The 25,704-nt window shown below is 37.8% G+C and overlaps 1 protein-coding gene across 1 annotated transcript; it reads right to left on the bottom strand.

Annotated features, from left to right (window-relative positions):
- Positions 1-22,811: 22,811 nt before the first annotated feature.
- LOC126696070 (uncharacterized) lies at positions 22,812-23,621 on the bottom strand. The gene has a single exon (XM_050392854.1). It carries the CDS (start codon positions 23,619-23,621, stop codon positions 22,812-22,814), a length of 810 nt encoding a protein of 269 aa, XP_050248811.1.
- Positions 23,622-25,704: the final 2,083 nt, after the last annotated feature.

The following is a 25,704-nucleotide window of genomic DNA, read 5'->3' as shown; positions in this document are numbered from 1 at the left end:
ACAAAATAAAAATTACCTACAAAGGCCTCTGAAAGCCTCTTCACTGAAGAACGATTCTAGGCCTTCCTTCCTAATGGAATAGCTACACAAGGAAATGTTAGTATTTAATTCTCTATAAAATTTTATCGTTTACATGCAAAAGACACAGAATTTTGGAGGTCAAGTATATACAAAAAAGAGAAAATACCTCCTTGTCAAGTATAGGAAGCAACGATGGAACCTGCTATGATGCTAGACAAAGAGGATTTTGGAGTACTTTTTTGATGAGACAAAGGCAGGTCTCACCAAAACCAGGAAGGTGATAAGAACTTGATTGTGAAGAAGCACAATATGTGAAAGACCAGCAATGAAAACAATTCAGCATATTCAGCAGCTGTGAACAGTTTGTAAGCTTGTAGCTGTTGTTGTAATAGTTGTAAGCGTGTACTAGTTTAGTGCCAAATTCCATTTGGCACGTGCATAGCATGTGCCAAATTCCATTAAGCAGCTTGCAGTTAGTTGAGCAGGCGCTCGAAGGTAGTGATAAATATGGATTTGTAATTGTAACAAGGCAAGCTACGGGCCTGAAGTTTGTTCTTCTTCTATCATGTTCTTAAACTCTTATCTCTCCATTTTGTTCATAAGCTCTACCATTCTTCCATTGGAGACCTGGCTATTTCGAATAAGCCACCAAAATCCTTATCTTAGGTTAGATTCTTATCACAAGGCAGGGCAATGGTTGTGCCGAAGACAGTCACTCAGGCTTGAGAGAGAGTTTTTGCCTTTTCTGTTTCAAAGGGGAAAATTTTGAGTCATTAGATTATATCAATGGTTGAGATTTGAGGTATTGCACCTCTAATCCTTTTGTAATAGAACTCTTGCGTTTGGCCTAATTTGTCCAATACGTGCTAGTCAAATTTGGACACGCAATGTAGCTCTCATGCATTTTGCTTAGTGATAAGCTAGTCCAATGTAAATTATTTTTTTGGGGTTGGGCATACAAATTTTAGTTGGACTATCCATTTGCTAATCCAATGCTAATGCTCTAAGAGTCATATTTTCATTGGAAAGTGTCCTCTAACTTCAATCTGAATACAATGAACAAGTTTCTAATGTTAAAATAGTCAATCCTAAAATAAAACCCACTAAAACCCTACAAACCTATATATACAGGAGCAAACCCTATCATTTTAAAATTTCCCCTTGTTTCCTATATTTTTGTTATAAAAAATAAAAATTTATAGATAAAATTTAATTATTGATCCCTCTTAGAATTTTAAAATAAACGTACTACATTTATATAAACAATTAATGCATTCCTATATAAAAAAAATGATTAATGCATCATATTATTTTTTTTCCCTTCTTACTCTTTTGTCATATATATAGCTCCTTAAATCAAAATGTATTAAAGATGTATCTTCTTAAAAATAGTCAACTGACACATTTGTGGCGTTTCCCACATAAATAGCCAGATTTAAATTCCCCACCTTTATTATTGTAACTATCAAATTATCAACCAAAAAAAAAAAAATTCAAAATATGTGTTTATTTAATTAAATAAGTAAATAACTTTAATAGAAGCCTTCTTGATTAACCAAAAACAAAATTTTATTTATTTATTTTGCATTTAGAGAATTAGAAATATAGACAATATGTTTTTATTTTTTAGAAGAAAGGATAATTTCGAATTCTATGGTTAAGAAAAAAAAAGGGTTAGAGATCCATATAGAATTTTCATCCAAGAAAAATAATATTTTTCCTTATTATATATATATATATATATATTTTATAATGACTTGTATATGTTTAGGAATGTAAAATGATGTTTAATATTTAATTATTTAAAATCATAATCTTTTGATATGTTTTAGAATTCTAGAACTATTAGCATACTGTAACTGTATAATCTCAAAAATTATTTAGTGAAAATTTTTGATCTAAAATATTTGAATAATAATAATAATTATAATCAATATGAGTTGAAAGATAGTTCATATATATAGTTTACAAACTGACTTGATAAAACAAAATTGAGTTATGTAAAGGCTAATTAGGTGTAAATTATATTTTTTGTTATATATTAAAAAATAATATAGCTTAAATCTTGTTACACATATTTTTGTGTGTATATATAAAAATCCCATCTCAATATTAGAAGAAACAGGCCATCCTGCCGACATAATGTTAAATAGATCACCGACACTTGACCGTGGTAGTGTGCATGAACAAGTTTTCTGTTTGAAAATGTTTGCTGGATCGAAGTTGATCGAGTTACATCAGTATTATTGACTTTGTTGTCGGTGTTGTTTTTCTTCGATCCCTATCCTCCTCAGACCTCAGTTCATAACCTTTATTGTGAATTACATGCATGTGATGTGGATGGCAATAAAACATCATCCACATTATTGTCACGCAATTAATCTCAAGACATAATACTATCAGGCTGTGCTGCACTCTACTCATGAAAAAGGAGAATTGCATGAGAAATATTGACTAGCTAGCTAGGAATATATCTTCTTGATCCAAAGATAGCTTACGAAAAGTCTAAGACAATTATATTATTTTCCATGGTCTACATAAATGTTGGCTAGCTATTTCTTTTTGTCGTGTGGATTTTGTTTTTTTTTTCTCATTCCTGTACTGGTGATTATTAGGGTCCACCTGCCTTTATTTTTTTTCACACTTTGTCTCTCGCCGCTCAACCAGGGATCCTTTGAAAACCATTGCAATGGCTAGAGGTATATACTGACCAAGATCTTCTTCAATTTGTCGGCTATATATTTATAGTTGTAAAATTTACAACTATATGTTTTGTTGGTTTTAATTCCGTGCCAAATTTGATTGTAATTATATTCAATCTTTTGTACCTTGTATTTAATGTGGGATTTAATTGTAAGGGTTGTGTGTGAGAGAGAGAGAATGTGAAGACTCAAGCAAATTGAAGACAAAAGAGTTTTCGCAGGTAGCTCGCGACTAAGCATCCCGCAAAATGATGCATGTGCCCTACACATAACTGGAATGTGAAGAGTTAAGATAGATGGAGACAGCTTTGTTTCGCGTGTAACTTGTGGGTAAGGCCTTCCCACGAGACACTCGCGAAACATTCTGTTTTGCCAAATTGTCCTATCTGATATACACTTTCTGTACCCACACTATATATACCGTCATTACCCACAGATGTTGAGGAGTGCTTCAGAGAGAAAACCCTAGCGACAAACCATGAGAGTTAGAGATTGTTATACCCACATTTCTCTACACAATTGCTTGTGGATTTTTCTCAACTCCTACCTCTCAATTTCCATACCATTGAGAGGTTGATAGCCCAAACACTTACCATACCTTTTCAAAGTGTTCAGTGAGGTTTTGGTGCTGCTAGGAAGCATTGGAAGAAGCCAAGGATGGCAGATGCAACATGGAGCTTGTTGCGGGATCCGGAGAGCTAGACAAGACACGGTTTCGAGAAGCTTTGTTGGAGTAGGAGCTTGGAGGGCTTAGGTACATTGAGTAGATTAGGTTTGGAGGGTCTCTTGTTAACCCATGTATCCCAACTGATTGTTTAGTGGATTGATTACCACTTGGAGGGCGGCGGAGAGGTTTTTCGCCGAGTTCTTCGATTTCCTCTTCGATAACACATCGGCATGTTATCTTGTGTTTGTATTCTTCTTCTCTACTTTTTTACCTTTCATTTTACTGCTGTGTTATAATGATTATGGGTTAGAGTAGCTTGTTTGTTTATCCGCTCGCATTTACTCTATTCCGCACTTAATATTAAGTTAGAGTAAAATCAATCGAGCTGTAACTTTAATTTGGGGGTTTAAATAGCTCTTGTGTTTTCACACATTTTCGAGCATTCAATTGGTATCAGAACAGGTACACTCGTTGTGGTTTTATTACCTGAGTGTGATCCTAGACCCCTTGGCTTGTTATGGATAGTGCTATGGCAAAGGCCGATATGAAGTGTAGTAAAGGTGTTTGTGATAATGACTCTATAAGCATATTTGGAGATTGTCCTAGTAATGAGTTTTTAGAGTTATTCAAATCAAAGAAACATGCTAGAATTTTTATACAAATGCTGAAATCATTAGTTCATAGAAATCATGATATTCATAATAGCTTATGTGAGTCGAATTCCTTGATTGATAAACATAAGAGAAGGAGTAGACATTTGTGCGATAAACTTGATGGTTTAAAAAGAAAGCTTCACTCATCTATGAATGAAGTAAAGAAAGATGAGTCTTGCTTTGATGGTCAAGAATGCCTATCTCATGCCTGTCTTTTTGTTCATACTGCATTGAAAGTGTTTAATTCATGTTTGTGGTATCTTGACAGCAGTTGTTCAAGGCATATGACTGGAGATAAATCTTTGTTCAAAACCCTTAAAGAGAAGGAAGATGGCTTTGTAACATTTGGAGATGGTAGCCACTCACAAGTTCTTGAAAAGGGAATTTAAGATGAGTATGGTGGGAGAGTTAAACTATTTCTTAGGGCTACAAGTGAAACAACGGAAAGATGGGATATTCATTTCTCAAGAGAAATATGCCAAAAAACTTGTCAAAAGATTTGGTCTAGACTCTAAGAAACATACTTCCACTCCCATGAGTTCCTCGGCAAAATTGAGTCTTGATGCAGCCGGTGTGGACGTAGACCCAACACTATATCGAAGCATGATTGGCAATCTTCTCTATCTCACTGCAAGTAGACCGGACATCACTTTTAGTGTGGGGGTATGTGCACGATTTCAAACAGCTCCGAAAAGAGTCCCACTTAATGGCAGTCAAGCGAATCATTCGCTACATTAATGGCACATCTGATTATGGAATTTGGTATTCAAGGGACTCAAATGAGTGCTTGGCTAGATATTCAGATACTGACTGGGTCGGGTGCATTGATGATGAGAAAAGCACTTCAGGTGGTTGTTTCTATCTCAGAAATAACCTAGTCTCATGGATGAACAAAAAACAAAATTCAGGCTCTCTTTCAACGGCCGAAGTTGAATATATTGTAGCAGGGAGTTGTTGTGCATAACTATTATGGATGAGGAAGCTCTTACATGACTATGGAATTACTCAAGACACTATGTGTGTGTTCTGTGATAACACGAGTGCCATAAGTTTGTCAAAATATCCAGTTCAACACTCGAAATCAAAGCATATTGAGATCCGGTATCACTTCATTCAAAACTTGGTGGAAGAAAAGATTGTGTGTCTAGAGTTTATCAATACTGACAACCAAAAGGCAGACATATTCACTAAAACTCTTGATGGACCGAGGTTTGAATCTTTGCGAAAGACAATTGGTGTCAATATAATTCCTTGAACTCTATCTCCCATGTGATCTCAGTGTATTGATTGTTGCATATTTGCTTTATAAGTCACACATGTATTGTTGGATGATGTCATGTTTCTTTTACAAGTTTTTGTTTTGTTTTTGTTTTTTTTCATCTTACTTTAGTTGTTCTGTTTTTGAGTGTGTTCAAAAATTCAAAAACCCATAAAAATTGAAAAATCTTCAAAAAGTTTGATCGCTTGTGTTGTGTATATCACATATGAGTTTGGCCTAGTATCTTCGTACTTATGGTGTAGTGCATTTACGAGCTTAGCTTGTTATGTATACACATATATCTTTGTGGAAGAAATCTTGAAAACTATGTGTAACTGTTGTACATAGATCTTCAAGCTTGTCATGAATGATTGGTTAATAGTGATGGTCTTGATACTTGCATAGATTTGTACCTATATATCTTCCCACCTTTATTTTTTTTATGTTTTTGCAATAGAGCTCACCAAATGTAAATCTCAAAATGAAAAAGAGATTATGAGCTGCAAAAACTTGTCGCACATACTAGTATTTGACTAGGAAAAAGGGAAAGCGACTTTTGTATTGAAATGTATGGTGCTAAAAAAGCCAAAAGGCTAACTCTCAATGTTAAAATATCAAAAATTTCAAGCACTGATCTCAAAAAGGAGATGTATTATCCAAAAATGATCAAATGTCATGATTTATGCAGAAGCCAAATGAAAAGCTTCTAAGTTTTGTAATCATTCTCTTGTGGAAGGTCATATATGCTCATTTCTATAATTGAGATAGCCCACTAGACTGAGTACTAGTTGTGTATGACTTGATTAAATTGATCATTGAAGCTTCACTCTAGTCTAAGGACTATTCCACATTTGATACTCACCCACAACACACAAGACTTTGATTCAAATAATACTTATCTCATTTGTGTGATTGTACATGTTCAAATGTGATATGTATGCTCAATTACTTGTCGATCAAACCCAAAAATATTTTTGAGTGTTTTATTTGTTTTTGAAAGTGATTTTATACTTTCGTGCTTTTAAGTTTTTGTTTAAAATGCATTTTTGTTTTTTCTTCAAAAACTGGTTTAAAGGCAGTTTCACGAGAAGCTCGCGACTTAGAGCTTCCCTCGAAAAGTGCTCAAGGGAAATAAAATTTTTTCAACTTCACACAGAGAGTCTCACTATTGTCTCGTGAGTATTTCGCAACTAAACTCTTCTCGCGGAATGGTTTTAGGAAAAAATTGGAAATTTTTCAATTTCATATAGAGGCCATCGCAACTATCTCGCGACTGTTTCGCAACTAAAAGCTTCTCGCAAAAGCTTCAGTGTGTCTCGCGACTAATATTGCGACTGCCTAACCCGCAAAAAATGCGTGTTTTCAGTTTTATATAGCAGATGTGACAGTTTTTCAAACACTTAGTTTTTCCCTCGCACTGCCTCTCTCGAACCCCTCTCAACCCAAAATCTCTTTTCACTCAAACCCCATCATTTTCAAGCAAAAATATCTGCAAAATCACTTCAAGGTATGTTTTCCTAAACATTGTTTTCACTTTTGTCTTAAATTTTGCAGATTTTAGCTTAGAGTTTTAAAAATTGGGGATTTTTGAAAATTGGGTTGGGGTTCTTATTTTTGTGAAAATTTTTCAAAATTTTGATTGGGCTGAGTCCCATTTGCTATGTTTGTATCTGTGTTGGCCCCATGAGGCATTCTAATCATGTATTGAGGCAGATTTCATCTTGTTCATGCATTATTCATAGGTGTTGCTCACTGTTGCATGTTAGGTTTTTGACAGAATGTCCTAGTGACATCCTTGTGTTGAATTGGACTCAAATGAGTTCCAATACTTGGGTTTCCTTTTGATTGAACATGCTAGACATGTTTTGATCAATGGGAGTGTGTTTTACACACTTTAACCTTTTTGTGCCTCAATGCCTTACCATGCACACACTAGGCACACCCCATGCACCACCTATTGCACACACATGCACAGTCACTTAGCTTCATGCATTATGCGTATCTTTACATGTTTTACCTTGTATAGCATGTTGCTTTGAGCATGTTTTGCTCTGTTTTAAGCATATTTTCTTGTGTTTTGGACTAACTTGAATCTAATCAAGTTTTGTATTTTGTTTTTATGTTATTGCACTTGTTATTCTCTTGCTTGGTAATTATGTGTGCAAATCTCTCCATTTAAGACTTCAGCAATGAAAGGGGGTAGCAACAAAGGAAAGGAGCCTATGATTGATGTTGATAACCTCACACCAAGGCCAAAGAGGACTCAATCACCAATAGGAATTTTTGATCTGAACTATTTCAGATCCTATGTTGCATCTCAGAACTTTGAGAACTACTTTAAGGAAGCTCCATTGTTGGTTGAAAGGGCTATTGATTAGCCATCTTTTCTTGACACCAATATTCCAAAATGGTTTGCCACCAAGGATTGGAACTTTCTCCTCTCTAATCTTGATGACGCATATGAGAACTTGGTGACAAAGTTCTATGCCAATGCCATATTAACGGAGAGGGGCTAAAATGTTGGGTTAGAGGAAAGAGTTTCTCAGTAACATTGGTTTATCTAGCAGAGATCCTACACATTAACCGGCCAATACTTTCTACACCACTGGTATATGATGAGTTGAATCCGGATGAGGATGTTCTTAAGGAAGCTTTAGGAGACAATTTGGAGTTCGCATCAAATGGAAAGTCAGTAAGTGTGGCATCTCTATGTCCCGAATTGAGGCTACTCACGATGATCATGTTTAGCAACCTCTATCCTTTGTCAAGCACTAAGTACATGAATCTCGGTCGAGCACTATTCTTGCATGATCTGATCACTGACGAGGATATTGATGTGTGTTCTCATATTTTTCACATCTTGGCAAAAACGGCTGAATTGACTACTTCAAGGAACTGTCTTCCTTTCTGCCACCTTATCTCAAAGATTTTGAAGTTTAAAGGCGTGCATCCCTCTGAAGATGAGCATCCATATCCTCGGCCAAGTCCAATTAACATCCGCACACTCCATGCTAGTATGAGTCACACCAAAAAGAGTACCAAGCAAGAAAGTCATGCTACTCCGGGAAGTTCAAGCTCTTCCTCCCATGCCTATGCTGAACAGCTAAATAACATCATGGCTGCACTTCAAGAGATTAATACCAAAATATCCGAACTAGCTACCATCATACACTCCCAGCATATTTGCTTCAACACAAAGTTCACATCTCTCCAAACTCAGATGGACCAAATTCAAAGGAAGCTAGAAGAACATGGGGACTAGCTATTCCATGACAAAAAGGGGGAGATGGTGTCGTTGATAGGGGGAGTGTAATGATAGGGGGAGGAGAAGCTAGAAGTTGATGTTTGTTTACCGTTTTTGTTGCTTTCTTTTAAAGCTTTAGTACTCTGTTTTTAATTTCAGTTTATATTCAATAGTTGTGTTTATCTCAATGCTTTGTAGCATTTCTTTGTGCTTTTAAGATATTACTAATATGTCTTAAATACCCTAGTAGGATCTTGCTAATATGTCTTAAGTACACACTTTCTGTACCCACACTATATATACCCACATTACCCACAAATGTTGAGGAGTGCTTTAGAGAGAAAACCCTAGCCACAAACCTTGAGAGTTAGAGATTGTTATACCCACATTTCTCTACATAATTGCTTGTGGATTTTTCTCAATTCCTACCTCTCCATTTCCATACCATTGAGAGGTTGATAGCCCAAGCACTTACCACACCCTTTCAGAGTGTTCAGTGAGGTTTTGGTGCTACTGGGAAGCATTGGAAGAAGCTAAGGATGGCAAATGCAACATGGAGCTTGTTGTGGGATCTGGAGAGCTAGACAAGACACGATTCCGAGAAGCCTTGTTGGAGTAGGAGCTTGGAGGGCTTAGGTACATCGAGTAGATTAGGCTTTGAGAGTCTCTTGTTAACCCATGTATCCCAACTGATCGTCTAGTGGATCAATTATTACTTGGAGGGCGGCAGAGAGGTTTTTCGCCGTGTTATTCGGTTTCCTCTTCAATAAGATATCAGCGTGTTATCTTGTGTTTGCATTCTTCTTCCCTACTTTTTTACCTTTAATTTTACTGCTGTGTTATAATGATTATGTGTTAGAGTAGCTTGTTTGTTTATCCACTCGCATTTACTCTATTCCGCACTTAGTATTAAGTTAGAGTAAAATCAATCGAGCCGTAACTTTAATTTGGGGGTCTAAATAACTCTTGTGTTTTCACACATTTTCAAGCATTCAATAGTCAATGGAGCCCGTGCATTATATTGGAAAGCATTTGAGTCTTGTGTTGGTTCAAGTCTATATATATAGGAGTGTCAATTCAGGTTAACGTGTCGGGTTCGTGTCGTGTCGAGGTAGGTGTATTCGACTAAATGGCTCAACCCTAACCCGATCTATTTAATAATTGTGTCATGATCCTTCAACCCTAACCCGACCTGTTAATAAGGCGGATTGACCTGACCCAACCCATTTGACCCGCTTAATAAACGAGTCATGTTGGGTTGACATGAATGTAACACAACCCATTTCAACCTGCATAATATTAAATATAACATCCATCTAGAAATATTTTTTTTTCGACATCCCAAAAGCAGTGCATATACTTCAAGTCTTCAACCTACATTCAAAATAATATAGTTCAACAAAAATATAACATTCATATAGAAATAAGTTCTTTACACTCCAAAATAAGTGCATACACTTCAATCTAAATTCAAAATAACATAGTTTAACAAAAATAAAATAACATAGTTCAACAAAAATATAATATCCTTGGAACTCGCTAAATGCTAAGTATCAATATTGAAAGAATTAAAGCAAATAGTAGGCTAATCCCGACTATGACTACAATTATCATCCATAGATTCTAGTTTATAAACTATCTCAATAAACCCACTTGCAAGATATGCAGACAGTGTCCAACACTAAGACAAACACCAAAAAATACACATGGCACAAGACAAAAGCTACAACTGTGGCTTTAATCAACAATTAATATATGTCATATATTAATAATAGCACATGGGTTCAAAGTATATAGAACATAAATATTATGCAGAAAAAATTACTTTAGAATTTTGAAACACCAAGAAAACGGTTTTCTTTAATTCTAAAACTCACTAAACACATGAGAGAGAAAGAGAAATAACCAGTTTGAGACTTTGAGTTTTAGAATTGGGCATGAGAGTATAAGATAGTAGAGTGAGTAGTACGGTTGAAATAAAAAATAAAAAATAAAAGATATATATAAGAAGATTTAGAGATTTAGGGTTTGTAAAGGGAGTTCATAAGGGAAGTGAAGGGAATGAAATGGAATGATCATAAGGGAATGGAAAGGAATAGAATGGAATAAAATGTATTTAAGTAAGGAAAAGGAATGGAATGGAATTAAGTAACCTTGATTGGATGTTTTAAAATAAAGGAATGGAAAGGAATGAAAATGAATAGAATGTAAGTAATCTTGTTTGGAAGCAACATGGAGGGAATGGAATGAAATCATTTTATGACAATATTACTATTAGACCTTAATTTTAAAATAAAGAATTGAATATACGGGGGTATTTTGAGAGTTTAAGTAAAAAAATCATTAAATCTAATTTCATTCCCTCCCATTCCTCCCAATTTCAAGGGGAATGAAAATTTGAGATTTTAAGGGAGTAGAGAGGAATGAGTGTTCCCTTCTACCCATTCCATTCCCTCCCACTTAGGCTTCGCTTGGGAGTTCATAAGGGAAGGGAATGAAATGGAATGGAATAATAATAAGGGAATGGAAAGGAATGAAATTGAATGGAATGTATTTAAGTAAGGGAAAAGAATGGAATGGAATTAAGTAACCTTGATTGGATGTTTTAAAATAAAGGAATGGAAAGAAATGAAAATGAATGGAATATAAGTAATTTTGTTTTGGAGCAACATGGAGGGAATGGAACAAAATCATTTTATGACAATATTACTATTAGACCCCTATTTTAAAATAAAGAGTTGAATATACAGGGGTATTTTAGGAGTTTTAGTAAAACAATAATTAAATCTAATTCCATTCTCTCCAATTCCTCCCAATCTTGGGGGGAATGAAAATTTGAGGTTTTAAGGGAACAGAGAGAAATGAGTGTTCCCTCCTATCCATTCGATTCCCTCTTACTTAAACTCCCAAATAAGGGAATGAGCTTTCCATTCCCTCCATTAAAACTCCCAAACAAGGGAATGGAAGAACATTCCAAAATGATTCTTTTCATTCCTTTCTATTCCATTCCATTCCCTCCTCCCAAGTGAAGCCTTAAACTCTCAAACAAAGGAATGGACTTTCCATTCTCTCCATTAAAACTCCCAGAAAAGGGAAGTGAAGAATATTCTAAAATGATTCTTTTCATTCCATTCCATTCCATTCCCTCCTCCTAAACGAAGTCTTAGGGTTTGTAGGGTTTAGAGATCTAGAATTTGTAAAATTTTAATTTCCAATTATATCCCTTATAAGTTTTTGTAATTACTCACTTTTCTTTTTAAATTTAAAATATATGTTGGATATAAAAGGTATTTGACAATTCTAAAATAAAATGAATATTTATTTGTTATACGAGTTAAATGGATTGTGTTAAGTGCGTCATTTCGGGTTGACACAAATAAATTGACGTGTCAAACGTGTCTATTGTGGGTTGACCCGTTTATGACACGTTTCTTATCGTGTCGCTTTTAGGTTGACCCGTTTATGACCCAAACCAATTAAGGCTCAACCCTAACCCGCAAAAACCCGTGTCGAGTTCGTGTTGTATTCGTAGGTTGAGTCGAACATTGACACCCCTATATATATAGTTCAGCTTCAATAATATTTATAAAAACAATAATAGTCTTATAAAGAGATCGATATCGTTGTCAATTTTCTTTTTCTTCATCCAATTAATTCAATAGTTACCACATGCACTACAAGAAATTTGGTCTTTAGCGATGGCATATAGTCATCACTAATGCTGTAATTATCATCGCTAATTATATTGAGAGTACTTAATTACTTTGGAGGTTTCAAGGTTATTTTGGTCATTGTATAAGTTTGGGGGTATTTCGGTCATTTCAACGAGGTTATTGGTATTTTAATCATTTCAAATATTTTAAAAGAATTTATGCCATTTTAAATATTTTAAGAGGCATTTTGGAGGATTTGATAAAAAAAAATCATATTATATAAAAATTATTTTGGCTAGATATTAGTGACGACAATCTTTGTCATCATTAAAAGATCCCTAATAGTGACGACCTAATTCGTCACTAATATATAATCTACTTCCCTCCATTAATTCCAGCCACGTTTTTTTAGTGAAAAATTTTCCCTCCATTATATTTTGGTAGATATATTTGCGACGACATGTTGTGTTGTTGCTAAAAGGTGACTATTAGAAATGACAAGTTATATTGTTGCTAATAGCCTTCTATGAGCGATGACCAATGTGTTGTCGCTAATAAAAAAAAGCATATATATAATATATTTACTATATATTTTTGGCGACATATCAGCGATGACACAGAAGGTTGTCACTAAAAATGATTATTAGCAATGATAGATGTTGTTAAAATAAATCTCATTTTAGCAATGCAAATGTCGTCACTATAAAATATATTGTCGTTGCTAAAAATTTCCCTCCATTTTCCAAAAGTAAATAAAATTCTCTCCATGATGTTAGCAATCACTTATTAGCAACTACCTTAGCATCGTCGCTACTATGCACTTATTAGCGATGGCCATATATTATCGTCGCTAATGTGTGCCTAATAGTGATGACTTTTTGGTTGTGGCTAAAACATTGGTCGCAAAAGGCCAAAATTCTTGTAGTGATGCATGGATTCATGTTTCGCATAGTTAAAACTTTAAAGTGTTAGTGAGGGAACTAAACTGCAAAATTTGTGCCATGTTTCGTGCACTTCAAGTTGAAATGGTCTCTGTCGACTGTCATTATTCTTGGTATATACTTAGTTAGTGCAACCCACTGTTTAGAGGGAAAATTCAAAGTGTAACCATTCTAGTGAAGGGAAGTAGTAGTGCAATTCTTGGGGCATTGATATTTTCCATCCTTTTTGTAAGGACTAGATTAGCGACCTAAGCAAGACTGGATTAGCGACCCAAGCCCATTGAGAACAATGAAGGTCAGCTCAATAAGTTCAAAATAATTAATTTGTTAGAGAGTGGATCTTATAGGCGAACTACTAAGCCATGTAAGTTTAGGCTCAAGATAGATTGGGTTCAAATTGATTGGATTAGACACACAAATTCAACAAAATATCTTCCTCAGACCAATCCGAGGACAAATTTTTCTTATATTGATCAAATTTTTTATGTTTACAAAGTATTCTTCTCTTTCTCCTTTTTCTCTCTCAATCTTGCATGCCCATTTTTATGAAGGCAATTTCCTTATATAGTCCCCCCCCCCCCAATACATCCTAACCTTCCACCTGTTCAATATCTAGGAAATCCTTTGGATGCTTGTCCCATCAAGGCCTTTTTGGAGGTAATAGGAAGGGCTGTGAGCTAGGAAAACACTGTTTAGGTGTCATTTCTCCATAAACGCAACCAGTTCAGTTGGTGCAGTGCATTTAATGTGGTGGTGGCAATCACCTTCCCAGATATTTCTTTTTTCTATTGCTAATATGGCTTTGCTACATCCCCTAGAGCTCACCTCTCCAGAATGATTGACTTCCTAAAGCGTTCTCCAGGTGCCTTTGTTCCTCGACAACCTTGGTTCCACGTCGGACTCCTCTTTCCTCCTTAGCCTTCCGACCCATGTACACATGGATCTTTTAACCGTTCTCGGGTATTTGATCATCCTCAAACAAGGCCCATAGCCCAAAAATGTGCTTGGATCACCTACCCCCACAATAGCCCTTAAAAACTCCACCCCTTTCCCTTTCCCTTTCAGTGAAGATGGGGTTTTGATTTTTCTCTTTAGCTTTCACACGCTTTGAGAGTGTTCCCATGGGGTAGTGTCTTTTCATTTGCTCTGTGCACGTTCTTGATGCTTTGGCATTCGCAACGCCTCATTTATTGCTTAGTTTGGCGCTATGTTCCCCATGTTTTACGACGCAATGAAGATCCAACGATGGAGATTTTTCATGGAATTTTCAGTAGGAGCTTTCCTGCTCATCTTTTCTCCCTATATAAGGGATGTGGGGGGACTATTTCTTCCATTTTCCTAACTCCCAGTCTCTTAAAGAAGCGGTTTGAGGTGCCCCCTACTCATTTCTTTGTAAGTACCTTTCAGTTTGCACATAAATTTTAAAGTCTTTCCCTTCCTCGTCTTACAATTCTCACTCTCACTTTTTCATTTCCTAACATGGGTAGGTTTGCTGGTTTAGTTGACACACTCGAGGGCATAGAAGCCTTTAAGGCAAAATACAGCATACCACTCGAGGTGACAATAGAGCATTGCCTCTTCCTTTTAGGAGATTGGCATGCCCTTAGGCCAAAGGGGGCCGTGGTAATCCCTATGATTGCCTTTATAAAGGGTGTAATGCAAATTCCTATAGGAAGAGTGACTAGGGACTTTTTGATTTCTCATAGGCTCTGCCCGACCCAATGCTCACCTAATTTATTTAGGATACTAGGTAACGTAGATGCCCTAAATCATAAGATGGGAGTGATCCTCACCCATCACGATGTTAATTGGGTATACAACTGCTAATACCTCAAAGACATGGGGTACTACTTTAAAACTAGGGTTCCTTCAGTCAGGCTAATCTCGTGTCTTCCCGAATCCAAAATGGCCTAGACCAAGATTTTTTGATCATTTCGGGTGAATGGCATGATGACTTGCACTATCCAACACGAGACGGGCAGCCAGGTGGGGTATTTGTAGGTTTAAGTAACCATTTTCCTCCCATAGATAACGAAATTTTCTACCTTGATCTGTTTGGTTTTGCTTTCTTCTTCTTCCTCTTCTTCTTTTTTTTTTTTTTTTTTTTTTTTTTAAATTTTTTAATGGAAACTTTTCTCTTCGGCATCAATATTTCTTCACTTTTGTGTCTAATCAAGTCTTCACTTTTGTTGTAACAGACAAAAAATTTATAGCCCACGTCATTCTTGGGTATAAGCCCATCTCCTCCAACTTCCAATCTCCCAAGAACCTAATCAAGGCCAAGGATCCTCGGCTATACCTGATTGATGTCACAGTTCCTGGGTTCATCACCAGCCCTCCCCCTAGAGGGACCCGTCACGTCAATCTACCAAAGCAATAGACTGCCGAGGAAGAAGTGATCCCTTTAGGTTCAAAGCAAAAAGAGCAAGAAGAAACTATCTGAGTGCTTGAAGTAATGGACTTGGAAGAAGATTTTGACGTGTTTGATCGACCAAATTTTGCAGAATCCTCAAGCATCAACTCGAGACCTCTGCCCTCAACCCAAGTAAGCGGCAATCAAGAAACAATTGACATCCCAGAGGTAATGGTGTTACAGTGGAAGAAAACCAGCCTGCTTGAGTTGCTAGAATCACATGCTGGAGGAACCACACTTGAGGTGGCTATCAATCATTGGCCTCCTACTCCCTCCCCTCCCCTCTCGAACTTCTCCTACTGAGCTCCTAGAGAAGAAAAGAAGAAGGGACAAGAAAGGCAAAGAGACGTTGGAGGAGGGCGAAATTCAACCCACCAAGGACCAGGAGCCTTCCAAAGGGGCCAAAGCTGTGAAAGGGTTGTATAGGAGCACTATCAAGGGCTCTGGTGCTAAGGTGGTGCCAGATTGACGCACTAAGGTTCCAGCGTGGAACCCAGTGCTAGAGCTTGATGGAGTCCCTCTACCAATGAACTCCTCCATTAGAGACTTCCAACAAGGGAAGGCTGGCTACATGGCCAATGCCCTTGAACAACCTTTGCTTCTTCCTCAGGATATGGCTGACCTAAGCAGTTTGAAGAAACATGAGGTCTTTCTGACCTTAAAGTGGGATCTAGCCATGGTAAGAATTTTGAATTTCCATCTTCCTTTCTTTTGTTTTTAATTTTTAATTTTTTTTAGAGAACAGTCTAACCAATTTTTCCATTCTGTTTACTTAGGCAATTTAGACAGCTCACGTGGCTAAAGAGTGGGTAGATCATGCCCACTCTAAGTTGAAGGACGAAGAGGCATGCCGGGTTTCAGCCATAAAGAACCTGGTCGTTGCTAAAAAAAAAAAGAACAAGGATCTTGCTATAAAGCTGATAAGGAGAGGAAGAGTGTTGAGGCCAGGGACGGACCTAGGTGGGGGCCCAAGAGGGCCCGGGCCCCCCCGGGCCAAAAAAAAAATTAGTAGGTTAATTTTCAAAAAAAAAAAAAAAGAATTTAACTTGGGCCCTAACCATTAATCCAACAGATAGCCCATGTGAATCTTAAAAAAAAAAAATGTAAATCCAAAAAACTGTAAACCCAGTGGTCTAAATGGAAAAACAAAAGAGAAAAAGAAAAGAAAAATTAAGAATGGAGAGTGTGAGACAGAGAAAGTGAGAGGCGAGAGAGACCTAGAGAGTAGAGAGTAGTCGAGACTTGTGACAGAGAGAAATTGAGAGGCAAGAGAGACCCATCTTGTCGCTGTCCATGCCGTGATGCTGCCACCACACGAGACCATCTCACCGCCCACACTGCCACCATGAGACCTATCTTGCAGATGCAGACCCAAACGGCCACTAGCCATAACGCAGTAAGACCCATCTGCATCTTGCCGCCAGTTGCTCGATTTGTGCAGCCCAGCTTCGTTGCTCCAGCCTTCACAATTTACACTTAAGTATTTAATCTATCTTTCAAAACCTAATATAGTGTTTGTGAATCTTTGAATCTGTGCTTGTGGTGTTTGTGTTTTTAGTTTTTACTGATGAGAGATGATGGTGATTGTGGATTGAATATATGAATTTGTGCTTATGGTGTTTTTTTTTTTTTTTTTTTTTTTTTTTTGGCTTTTTGGCTTTGTGACTCTCTGTTTTTGTGAGTTATGAGTCTTGTGACTCTCTGTGTTTGTGATTCTCTCTTATATTATATAGAAAAGATCATAAAAGAGAGAGAGTAGAGTCTATAGAAATTAGAAAATATATTAGTGTTTGACCATTTGTTGTCTAGTAGTTGAACAATAAAATTGTGACAAGTGACAGAAATAGGAATAGATTGAACAGTGATTCAACTTTCAAGGAATAAAAATGGTAAAGTTAGGAAAAGTGTTTGTTAGTAGTGCATAATAAATTCATAGTGTCGGTAGCGGGACTGGGTGAGTGACAGAAAAAAGATATAAAAACAAAAGACAAAGACAAATCATATAATATACTAAATTGTCACACAAATTCAAGAAGATAATAGTGATTCACTTGTGCCTATTGTTAATTCATAATGCTATAACTAGTAATTTGAAATTAGATAAATTTATAAAAGAGCGTCGAGTTCCCTTTTCATAGATAGTGTATTAAGAAATAATAGTGTTTTGTGTCTTTTATTTTTCTTGGTAGGTGATTGTATTCTAATATATTAAGAAACAATGATTTTTGTATATTTGTCTTGGTTGATAGTTTGTTAATATTATATGGATGTGTATTTGAATTTTTTTGAAAATTTTTTTTCACTTATCTCCGGCCCCCCTAACTTGAAATCTTGGGTCCATCCCTGTTGAGGTTGCCTTGGCTGGTGCCGAGAAGCAGGTTGAGGACCAATGCCAGCATCTCTGTAAGGCTAAGGAGCAGCTGGCCATTGCTTTGGAAAAAATTGAATCCCAGCAAAAAGAGTTGGAAAGAAAGGAGGAAGCTGTGGCGTAAGCAAAACAGGTCGGGTATGATGTTGGTGTCAAAGAGACAGAAGAAAACCTAAAGGCCCAAGTCACAAAAGTCTATCGAGGTTATTGCCTCTGAGTATGGACTAAGGCACTGAACCTAACTGGGGTGGATGCCTTTTCGGAGCTGAGGAGACTCGAGAATGTTTTTTATCCACCAGCTTTAAGGATAGCAACCAACCTCACCACCGAGGCAGCTACTACCCTAGCATCTCTGCCCGCTGACCAGCCAGCTGTTGCCACTTTGCCAAACACAACTCCTACCATTATTACCTCTTTCGAGCCAGCCAACGAAGGAGAAGTTGGACCCGCCAACCCCACCCTCGAGACCATTTCCTGGGGGGGGGGGGGGGGGGGAGGAGTTCCCCCTTTTTTTTGTAATATATTTTTTTGACGCCTTTTGTACTCTTCTAGTATTAATGAGAAGTTTAATTTTGGTTCAATTATGTGCTCATACCTATAAAATTACTTGTGCTTTTCTTACTTCCCATTTGTACATCTTGCTTCTTTTTTCTTTTTTTAAATCAACTAAGGTAGAAACCCTTACTCGTTCTCGCAAAGGATAACTTAACCCTCTTTTGGAATGAGGGACTTTTTAAGGCCAAGGGTACGACAAATACCTTATCCACTATAACATAATACTCTCTTAATCCAGAGGAGAATCCCTTAATTTAATCCTCAGATCCCAGGAACCTAATACATCTAGGGTTTTAACTTGCACCCAATTATTCCAGAGGCTCAAATCCATTTAAAATAAATGATGTATGGGACTGGACTTAGCCAATATTTCCCTTTAATCATGTCATCAATTTTCAAACACTAATTGCTTTCTAATATAAGGTCTAAGGGACCGAGCATAAAAAATTTTGTTTAACACTTAACAAAATTTAGGCATTACCTTATCTCAGGCCCATGGTCCAAAGAGCCAAGCATGGCCGAGATTTTGCTTAACACTTAGATAAATAACAAGCATTAATTTACCCAAGGCATATGGTCCGAGAAACCAGACATGGCTGAGGTTCTATTTAACACTTAACTGGATAACAAGTATTAATTTACCCAAGGCATGTGGTCCGAGGAACAAGGCATGGCCGAGGTTCAGTTTAACACTTAACTAAATAACAAGTATTAATTTTCCCAAGGCATGTGGTCTGAGGAACTAGGCATGACCAAGATTTTGTTTAACACTTAACTAGATAACAAGTATTAATTTACCCCAAGGCATGTGGTCCGAGGAACCAAGCATGGCCGAGATTCTACTTAACACTTAACTGAATAACAAGTATTAATTTGCACACACATCAACTAATAGAAGAATTTCAACAACCATAATGAGACTAAAAGATGGCTCTGAAGCCTTTCATTAATAGTAATATCTTCGAAGATTATTTACATTCCACGGTTATGGTACAACGTTTTCATCCAAATCTTCCAGGAAATATGCCTCTATACTAGTTACTAAAATAATGCGGTAGGGTCCCTTCTAATTAGGTCCCAGCTTTCCCCATGATGGGTTTCTTGCAGTACCTACTACCTTTCTCAAGACTAAATCTCTAGGAGTCAACGGTCTTGACTTTATTCCCTTGTCATATCCTTGTTTAAGCTTTTGTTGATAATGCGTCAACTGGACCATGGCTACTTCTCTTCTATCATAAACCAAATCTAGGCTATCTCGAAGTAGTTAGTCATTTTCATTAGGGTCAAATTGGCTTGTCCTCAAAGTCGGGAACCCCGTTTCAAGGGGAATAACCTCCTCGAAACTATATGTCATGGAGAACGGGGTCTCCCTAGTTGACCTCCAAGGAGTGGTACGGTATGTCCAAAGCACATATGGGAGTTCGTCCACCCACCTACCCTTAGCTATGTCCAGCCTTTTCTTCAGTCTAATGACTATGACTTTGTTGATAGCTTTGGCCTGCCTATTCCCTTGCGGATTGGCAGGGGTTGAATACTTATTCTGGATGCCTAACTTGCAACAATATCTCCTAAAAGCCTTACTGTCGAATTGGAGTCTGTTGTACGAGATCAATGTATGGGGAATTCCAAATCTATTGACAATATTCTTCCAAATGAACTTTTTTTGCATCCACGTCCCTAATGTTAGATAATGGTTTAGCCTTGACCCACTTTGTGAAGTAATTGATCCCAACAAGAAGCCATCTTCGGTTCCCTATTGCTCTTGGAAATGGCCTAACTATGTCCAAACCCTACTGCGCAAATGGCCATGGACTAGAAAAGGGGTTCAAGGTGCCTCTAGGTTGATGGATGCTCGGGGCGTACCTTTGACATTGATCACACTTCTTGGTATAGTCTTGGGCCGTTTTTTGCATACTCGGCCACTAGTATCCCTGATTAAGGGCTTTGTATGATAAGGGCCTTCCTCCTGTGTGACTGCCATAGATTCCTTCATGTAGCTCCTCTAGTAATGGTTCTACTGCCTTGGGATGGACATAAAGTAGATACGGCCCGAAAAATGAACATCTATACAACTTCAATTCCTTAGAAAGCCAATACCAAGGTGCATTTCTTCGTATTTTCTTAGCTTCGCCTTTATCCTCAGGCAATACTCCATCATTTAAAAACAAAACCAAAGGATCTATCTAGCTCGGGCCAACTTTCATGTGGTGCACTCCAACCATGGTTTGATTCTGGTTGTTAGGCACTAGCAAATCTTCGACAACTATAATCCGAGGAAGACCTTGTTTTGAAGAGGTGGCTAGAGTTGCCAAAGACTTAGCATGAGCATTCTTGCTCCTTAGGACCTGCCTTATTGAGAAGGCTTCAAAGCTAGACTGCAATCGCCTAACTTTGTTTAGATGCCCTTGCATTCGCTGATCTCTGGCCTCAAAATCACCACTGATTTTTCCAACCACCAAACCTTGAGTCAGATAAAATTTCTACAGCTTCACCTTCCAGTTTCTTTACCATTATTATCTCGACCAACAAAGCTTCATACTCGGCCTTGTTATTTATGGTTGAAAAGCCCAATCTCAAAGATTTCTCAATAGTTATCTTCTCTGGAGATACCGAAACAATTCCAACACCAGACCCTTTTTAATTGGCCACCCCATTTGCGTAGAGCTTCCAGACTGGTCGATAAGGAACGGTAACTATTGTGACCCATGCCCCTATCTCTTCATTCTCCTCAACTATAGCCTTTTTGAGGCATTCAATGAATTCTGCCACTAAATCTATTAGCACTTGCCCTTTTATAATTGTACAGGTCAAATATTTGATGTCAAATGCTCCTAAGATTGTTCCCCATTTAACTACTCTTCCTATGTAATTGGACCTCCAAAGTAATGATTGCAAGGGAAGTTGAGTGAGGACTACAATAGTATATGCTTGGAAATAATAGGAGAGCTTCCTTGTGGCATGTACAATGGCTAGAATTGCTTTCTCTAGAGGTAAATAATGAACCTCTGCCTCTTATAAAGACTTGCTCACATAATAGACCGGTCTTTGCACCTCCGTTTCCATCCTAACCAATACTAGACTAACCGTGTAACATGTAATTGCAATGTAGGCAAAAAGAACTTCCTCTTTCTCTGGTCTTGAAAGGATAGGAGGATGAGACAGATACTCTTTTAGCTTTTCAAAGGCAACATTACACTCTTGAGTCCATTGAAACCCTTTCCACTTGTGGAGAAATTGAAAAAATGGTCTACATCTGTCTGCTGACCGAGAAAAAAACCTATTTAAGGCAGTAGTCATTCCAGTCAACTTTTGAACTTCTTTAGGGTTCCAAGGAGGTCGTAAGTCATTTATGGCTTTGATTTAATCAGGGTTAACTTCTATCCCTTTATGAGTAATCATATACCTTAAAAACTTACCTGAACTAACACCAAAGGAGCACTTCGAGGCATTAAGGCGCAACTTATGTTTTATAAGCACCACAAACACACTTCCCAGGTCATTTAAGTGCTCAGATACTTGTTTAATTCTCATGACCATATCGTCAATATATGCTTCTACATTCTTTCCGAGTAGAGACTCAAACATTCTGGTTATCATCCTTTAATAGGTTGATCCAGCATTTTTTAGTCTAAAAGGCATCACACGATAATGATAATTTCTAGTAGGGGTTAAGAAGGCTATTTTTTCCTAGTTGGCCAAGGTTAAAGGTATCTAATGATACCATTGAAAAGCATTTAAAAAGCTCATCCGAGGATGTTCAACCGTTGCGTCTACCAGCTGATCAATCTGAAGGATCGGAAAAGGGCCTTTGGGGCAAGCCTTATTCAAATCAATGAAGTCTACACACACTCTCCACTTTCCCAACTTCTTTTTCACTACAACTGTGTTAACTAGCCATTCTGGATAAAACATCTCCTTGATTGCTCTAGCACGCTTGAGCTTGTCTACCTCCTCTTTTATTATCTCAGCACGCTTTTTAGAGGAACGTCGAGGTGGTTGCTTCTTAGGGACAACCATTGGATTTACATTCAGATAATGACAAATAAAGTTTGGATCCACCCCCAGTACCTCATACATACTCCATGCAAAGACATCAATGTTCTTCCTAAGAAATCCCAACAACTCTTCTTTTTCCTAAGATGGCAACTGTGTCCTGACTTGAAAATACTTATCCATATCTGTGTCAATGACCACCTTTTTGAGCTCTTCACACAACAGACCCCCTTCCTTGGTCTCGGGGGAGTCTTTAGCTTTCGTTAATTGCTATAGGACTTCTTCTCGAGAAACCAAGACTCCATCTTCTGACTGATGTCTAATAGCCGCCACCAAGTACTGCCTAGCCATTGCCTGACTTCCTACCAACTCTCCAACTTGCCCCCATGGGGTTCTTCACCTTTATGTGCAGAGTAGAAGACATAGCTCCCATGGTGTGAAGCCACGATTTTGCCAAAATAGTGGTGTAAGGGGAAAAGGCATCAACCACTATGAAATCCATTTCAACTATCTTAGCCCTTGTCTGCACAGGCAACTTGATCATGCCCTTGGGGATGACTATCTTCCTATCAAACCCTACTAGAGGATAGTCATATCTAAGTAAGTCCTCGAGCTTTAAATTCAACCTTTTATACAGGTCGGGATACATGATTTCAACCTCGCTTCCTTGATTGACTAGAACCCTTTTTACGTCATACCCTCCAATAAGGAGGGTTACCACTAAGGCATTGTCATGGGGTTGATAAGTCTCAATCTTGTCCTTGTCAAAAAAACCCAGGGTTGGCCGAACTTCTATCTTAACCCACTTGGATTCATGGACCTGTTCCTCGGTATCTTGCCTTGCCGCTATGGACATGACCTCGGACGTATGACTTTTGGTCTGGCTTGGGATGGCGAGAATAACATTGATGGTTCCCAAGGGGGGCTTTGATATAGCCTCTCTTTGGTATCCCGACCCTACTTGGCTTCCCTGCCCAAAGGGCTGGTGCATGAATTGTTTCAGCTTTTTGACTTTAACCAATTGCTCCAAATGGTCATGGAGAGTTCTACAATCCTTGATTGTATGCCCATGACCTTGATGGTATTGATAGTAAAGACATTTTGGCCTTCCCCTTTCCTTGCTGGTGGTCCTCCTTAACCCACTTGTGCTCATAAATTCAATCCATGAGCTGGCGCATGCTCTATACCGGCTTCATCATTAATGACTTCCTCAAATTGTGGTTCGTAGGAAGACCCAACTTAAATGTTCTTATCGCTACATCCTCGAAACCTCTATCTATGATCTATCTCATTAAACGTCTCCCAATACCTATCAGAATAGGTTTTCAAGGTTTCACCCTCTCCCATCACCATAGACAACAAGGAATCCAAAGGCCGAGGAACTCTGCTGCATGTAACAAATCGAGCACCAAAAGCCCTACTAAGATCTTCGAAAGAACTTATTGACCCCTCTTCCAATTTGTCAAACCACCTTATGGCCACGGGTCCCAGACTAGAGGGGAAAACCTTGCACATTAGGGCTTCATTTCTAGTGTGTATAGTCATCCTCTGGTTGAAGTGACTCATATGCTCCACGGGGTCAGTTCTCCCATTATAAATAGTGAAGGTTGGCTGAGTAAAATGATGAGGGAGTTTAGCCTTATCTATTCTACGCGTAAATAGTGACTTGGAGATTTGGCGCAATGCCTTTCTTATAGCATCATTCCTCATGCTCCTAGGAGTTGGAATTTTAGTTCTTTTCTTGCGGTTTCATTCCTCCCTCTCCAAGCGTGAGGATACAGAGAAAGATTTACTGGGAGGTGTTTTGGACCTTCACCTATAACTGTAATCATCAACCAAATCAATCTGAGCTAGGAGGGGATACAACACGTTGCTTGTGACACAATTTCTTGCACAAATGATCAATCTCTAGCTTGAGATTCCTGGTTTCTTCATCATGTGAAACGTGACTTCCAGGCCTAGAATGGTTTCTACTAGTATGCTCTTTATAATTTGTTTCAACGTGTATGCTAGGAGTTCAATTGGCCTCTCGATCTACTCGTTGTGACCCCACAGATTCCTCTTTATTTTGTCCTGAACTCGCCATTTTTGCTCCTTGCTATGAGATGGAAAGCTTGACTAACAAAGGTTGTAGGTGCCTTTTTTCCCCATAGATGGCGCCAATTGTAAGGACTGGATTAGCGACCCAAGCAGGACTAGATTAGCGACTTAAGCTCATTGAGAACAGTGAAGGTCAGCCTAATAAGCCCAAAACAATAAATTTGTTAGAGAGTTGATCTTATAGGCGAACTACTAAGCCACGTAAGTTCAGGCTCAAGATAGATCGGGTTCAAATTGATAAGATTAGACACAAAAATTCAACAAAATATCTTCCTCGAACCAATCCGAGGACAAAGTGTTCTTATATTGATCAAGTTTTTCTTTTACAAAGTGTTATTCTCTCTCTCCTTTTTCTCCTTCAATCTTGCATGCCCATTTTTATGAAGGCAATTTCCTTATATAGTCCCCCCCCCCCCAATACATCACAGCCTTCCACCTGTTCAATTTCTAGGAAATCCTTTGGATGCTTATCCCATCAAGGCCTTTTTGGAGGTAATAGGAAGGGCTGTAAGCTAGGAAAACACTATTTAGGTGTCATTTCTCCATAAATGCGGCCAGTTCAGTTAGTGCAGTGCATTTAAAGTGGTGGTGGCAGTCACCTTCCCAGATATTTCTTCTTTTTGTTGCTAATATGGCTCTACTACCTCCCTTGGAGCTCACCTTTTCATAATGGTTAACTTCCTAAAGCGTTCCTGAGGTGCCTTTGTTCCTCGAGAACCTCGGTTTCCATGTTAGACTCCTTTTTCCACTTCGGCCTTCCAGTCCATGTACGCATGGATTTTTTAACTGTCCTCAGGAATTTGATCATTCTTGGACAGGGCCTATAGCCCATAAATGTGCTTGGATCACCTACCCCTACACTTTCGTTCAGTTGACTTATTTATTAATTTTTATTTTTTTAAAGATAAAAGTTAGAGTGTTTGAGAAGTGATGAAAGCTAAAGCTTATTAAAGTGTTTAGCTTATTTTTTGTATTATTTATGGGTCTCATTGCACTTTTTGATACTATTTATGAGTCTCACTGCATTATTCAACTAGCTTTTAGTTTTTTTTTCCTACAATATTTTCAGTAAAAAGTTTTCAATTTTGTTTTAGCTAGAATACTTATTTAGCTTTTATATATATTTCTAAAACCAT

The sequence above is a fragment of the Quercus robur genome, chromosome 8, assembly GCF_932294415.1.
Source record: "Quercus robur chromosome 8, dhQueRobu3.1, whole genome shotgun sequence".
Lineage (NCBI taxonomy): Eukaryota > Viridiplantae > Streptophyta > Magnoliopsida > Fagales > Fagaceae > Quercus > Quercus robur.
This window is presented reverse-complemented; position numbering and strand designations above follow the sequence as displayed.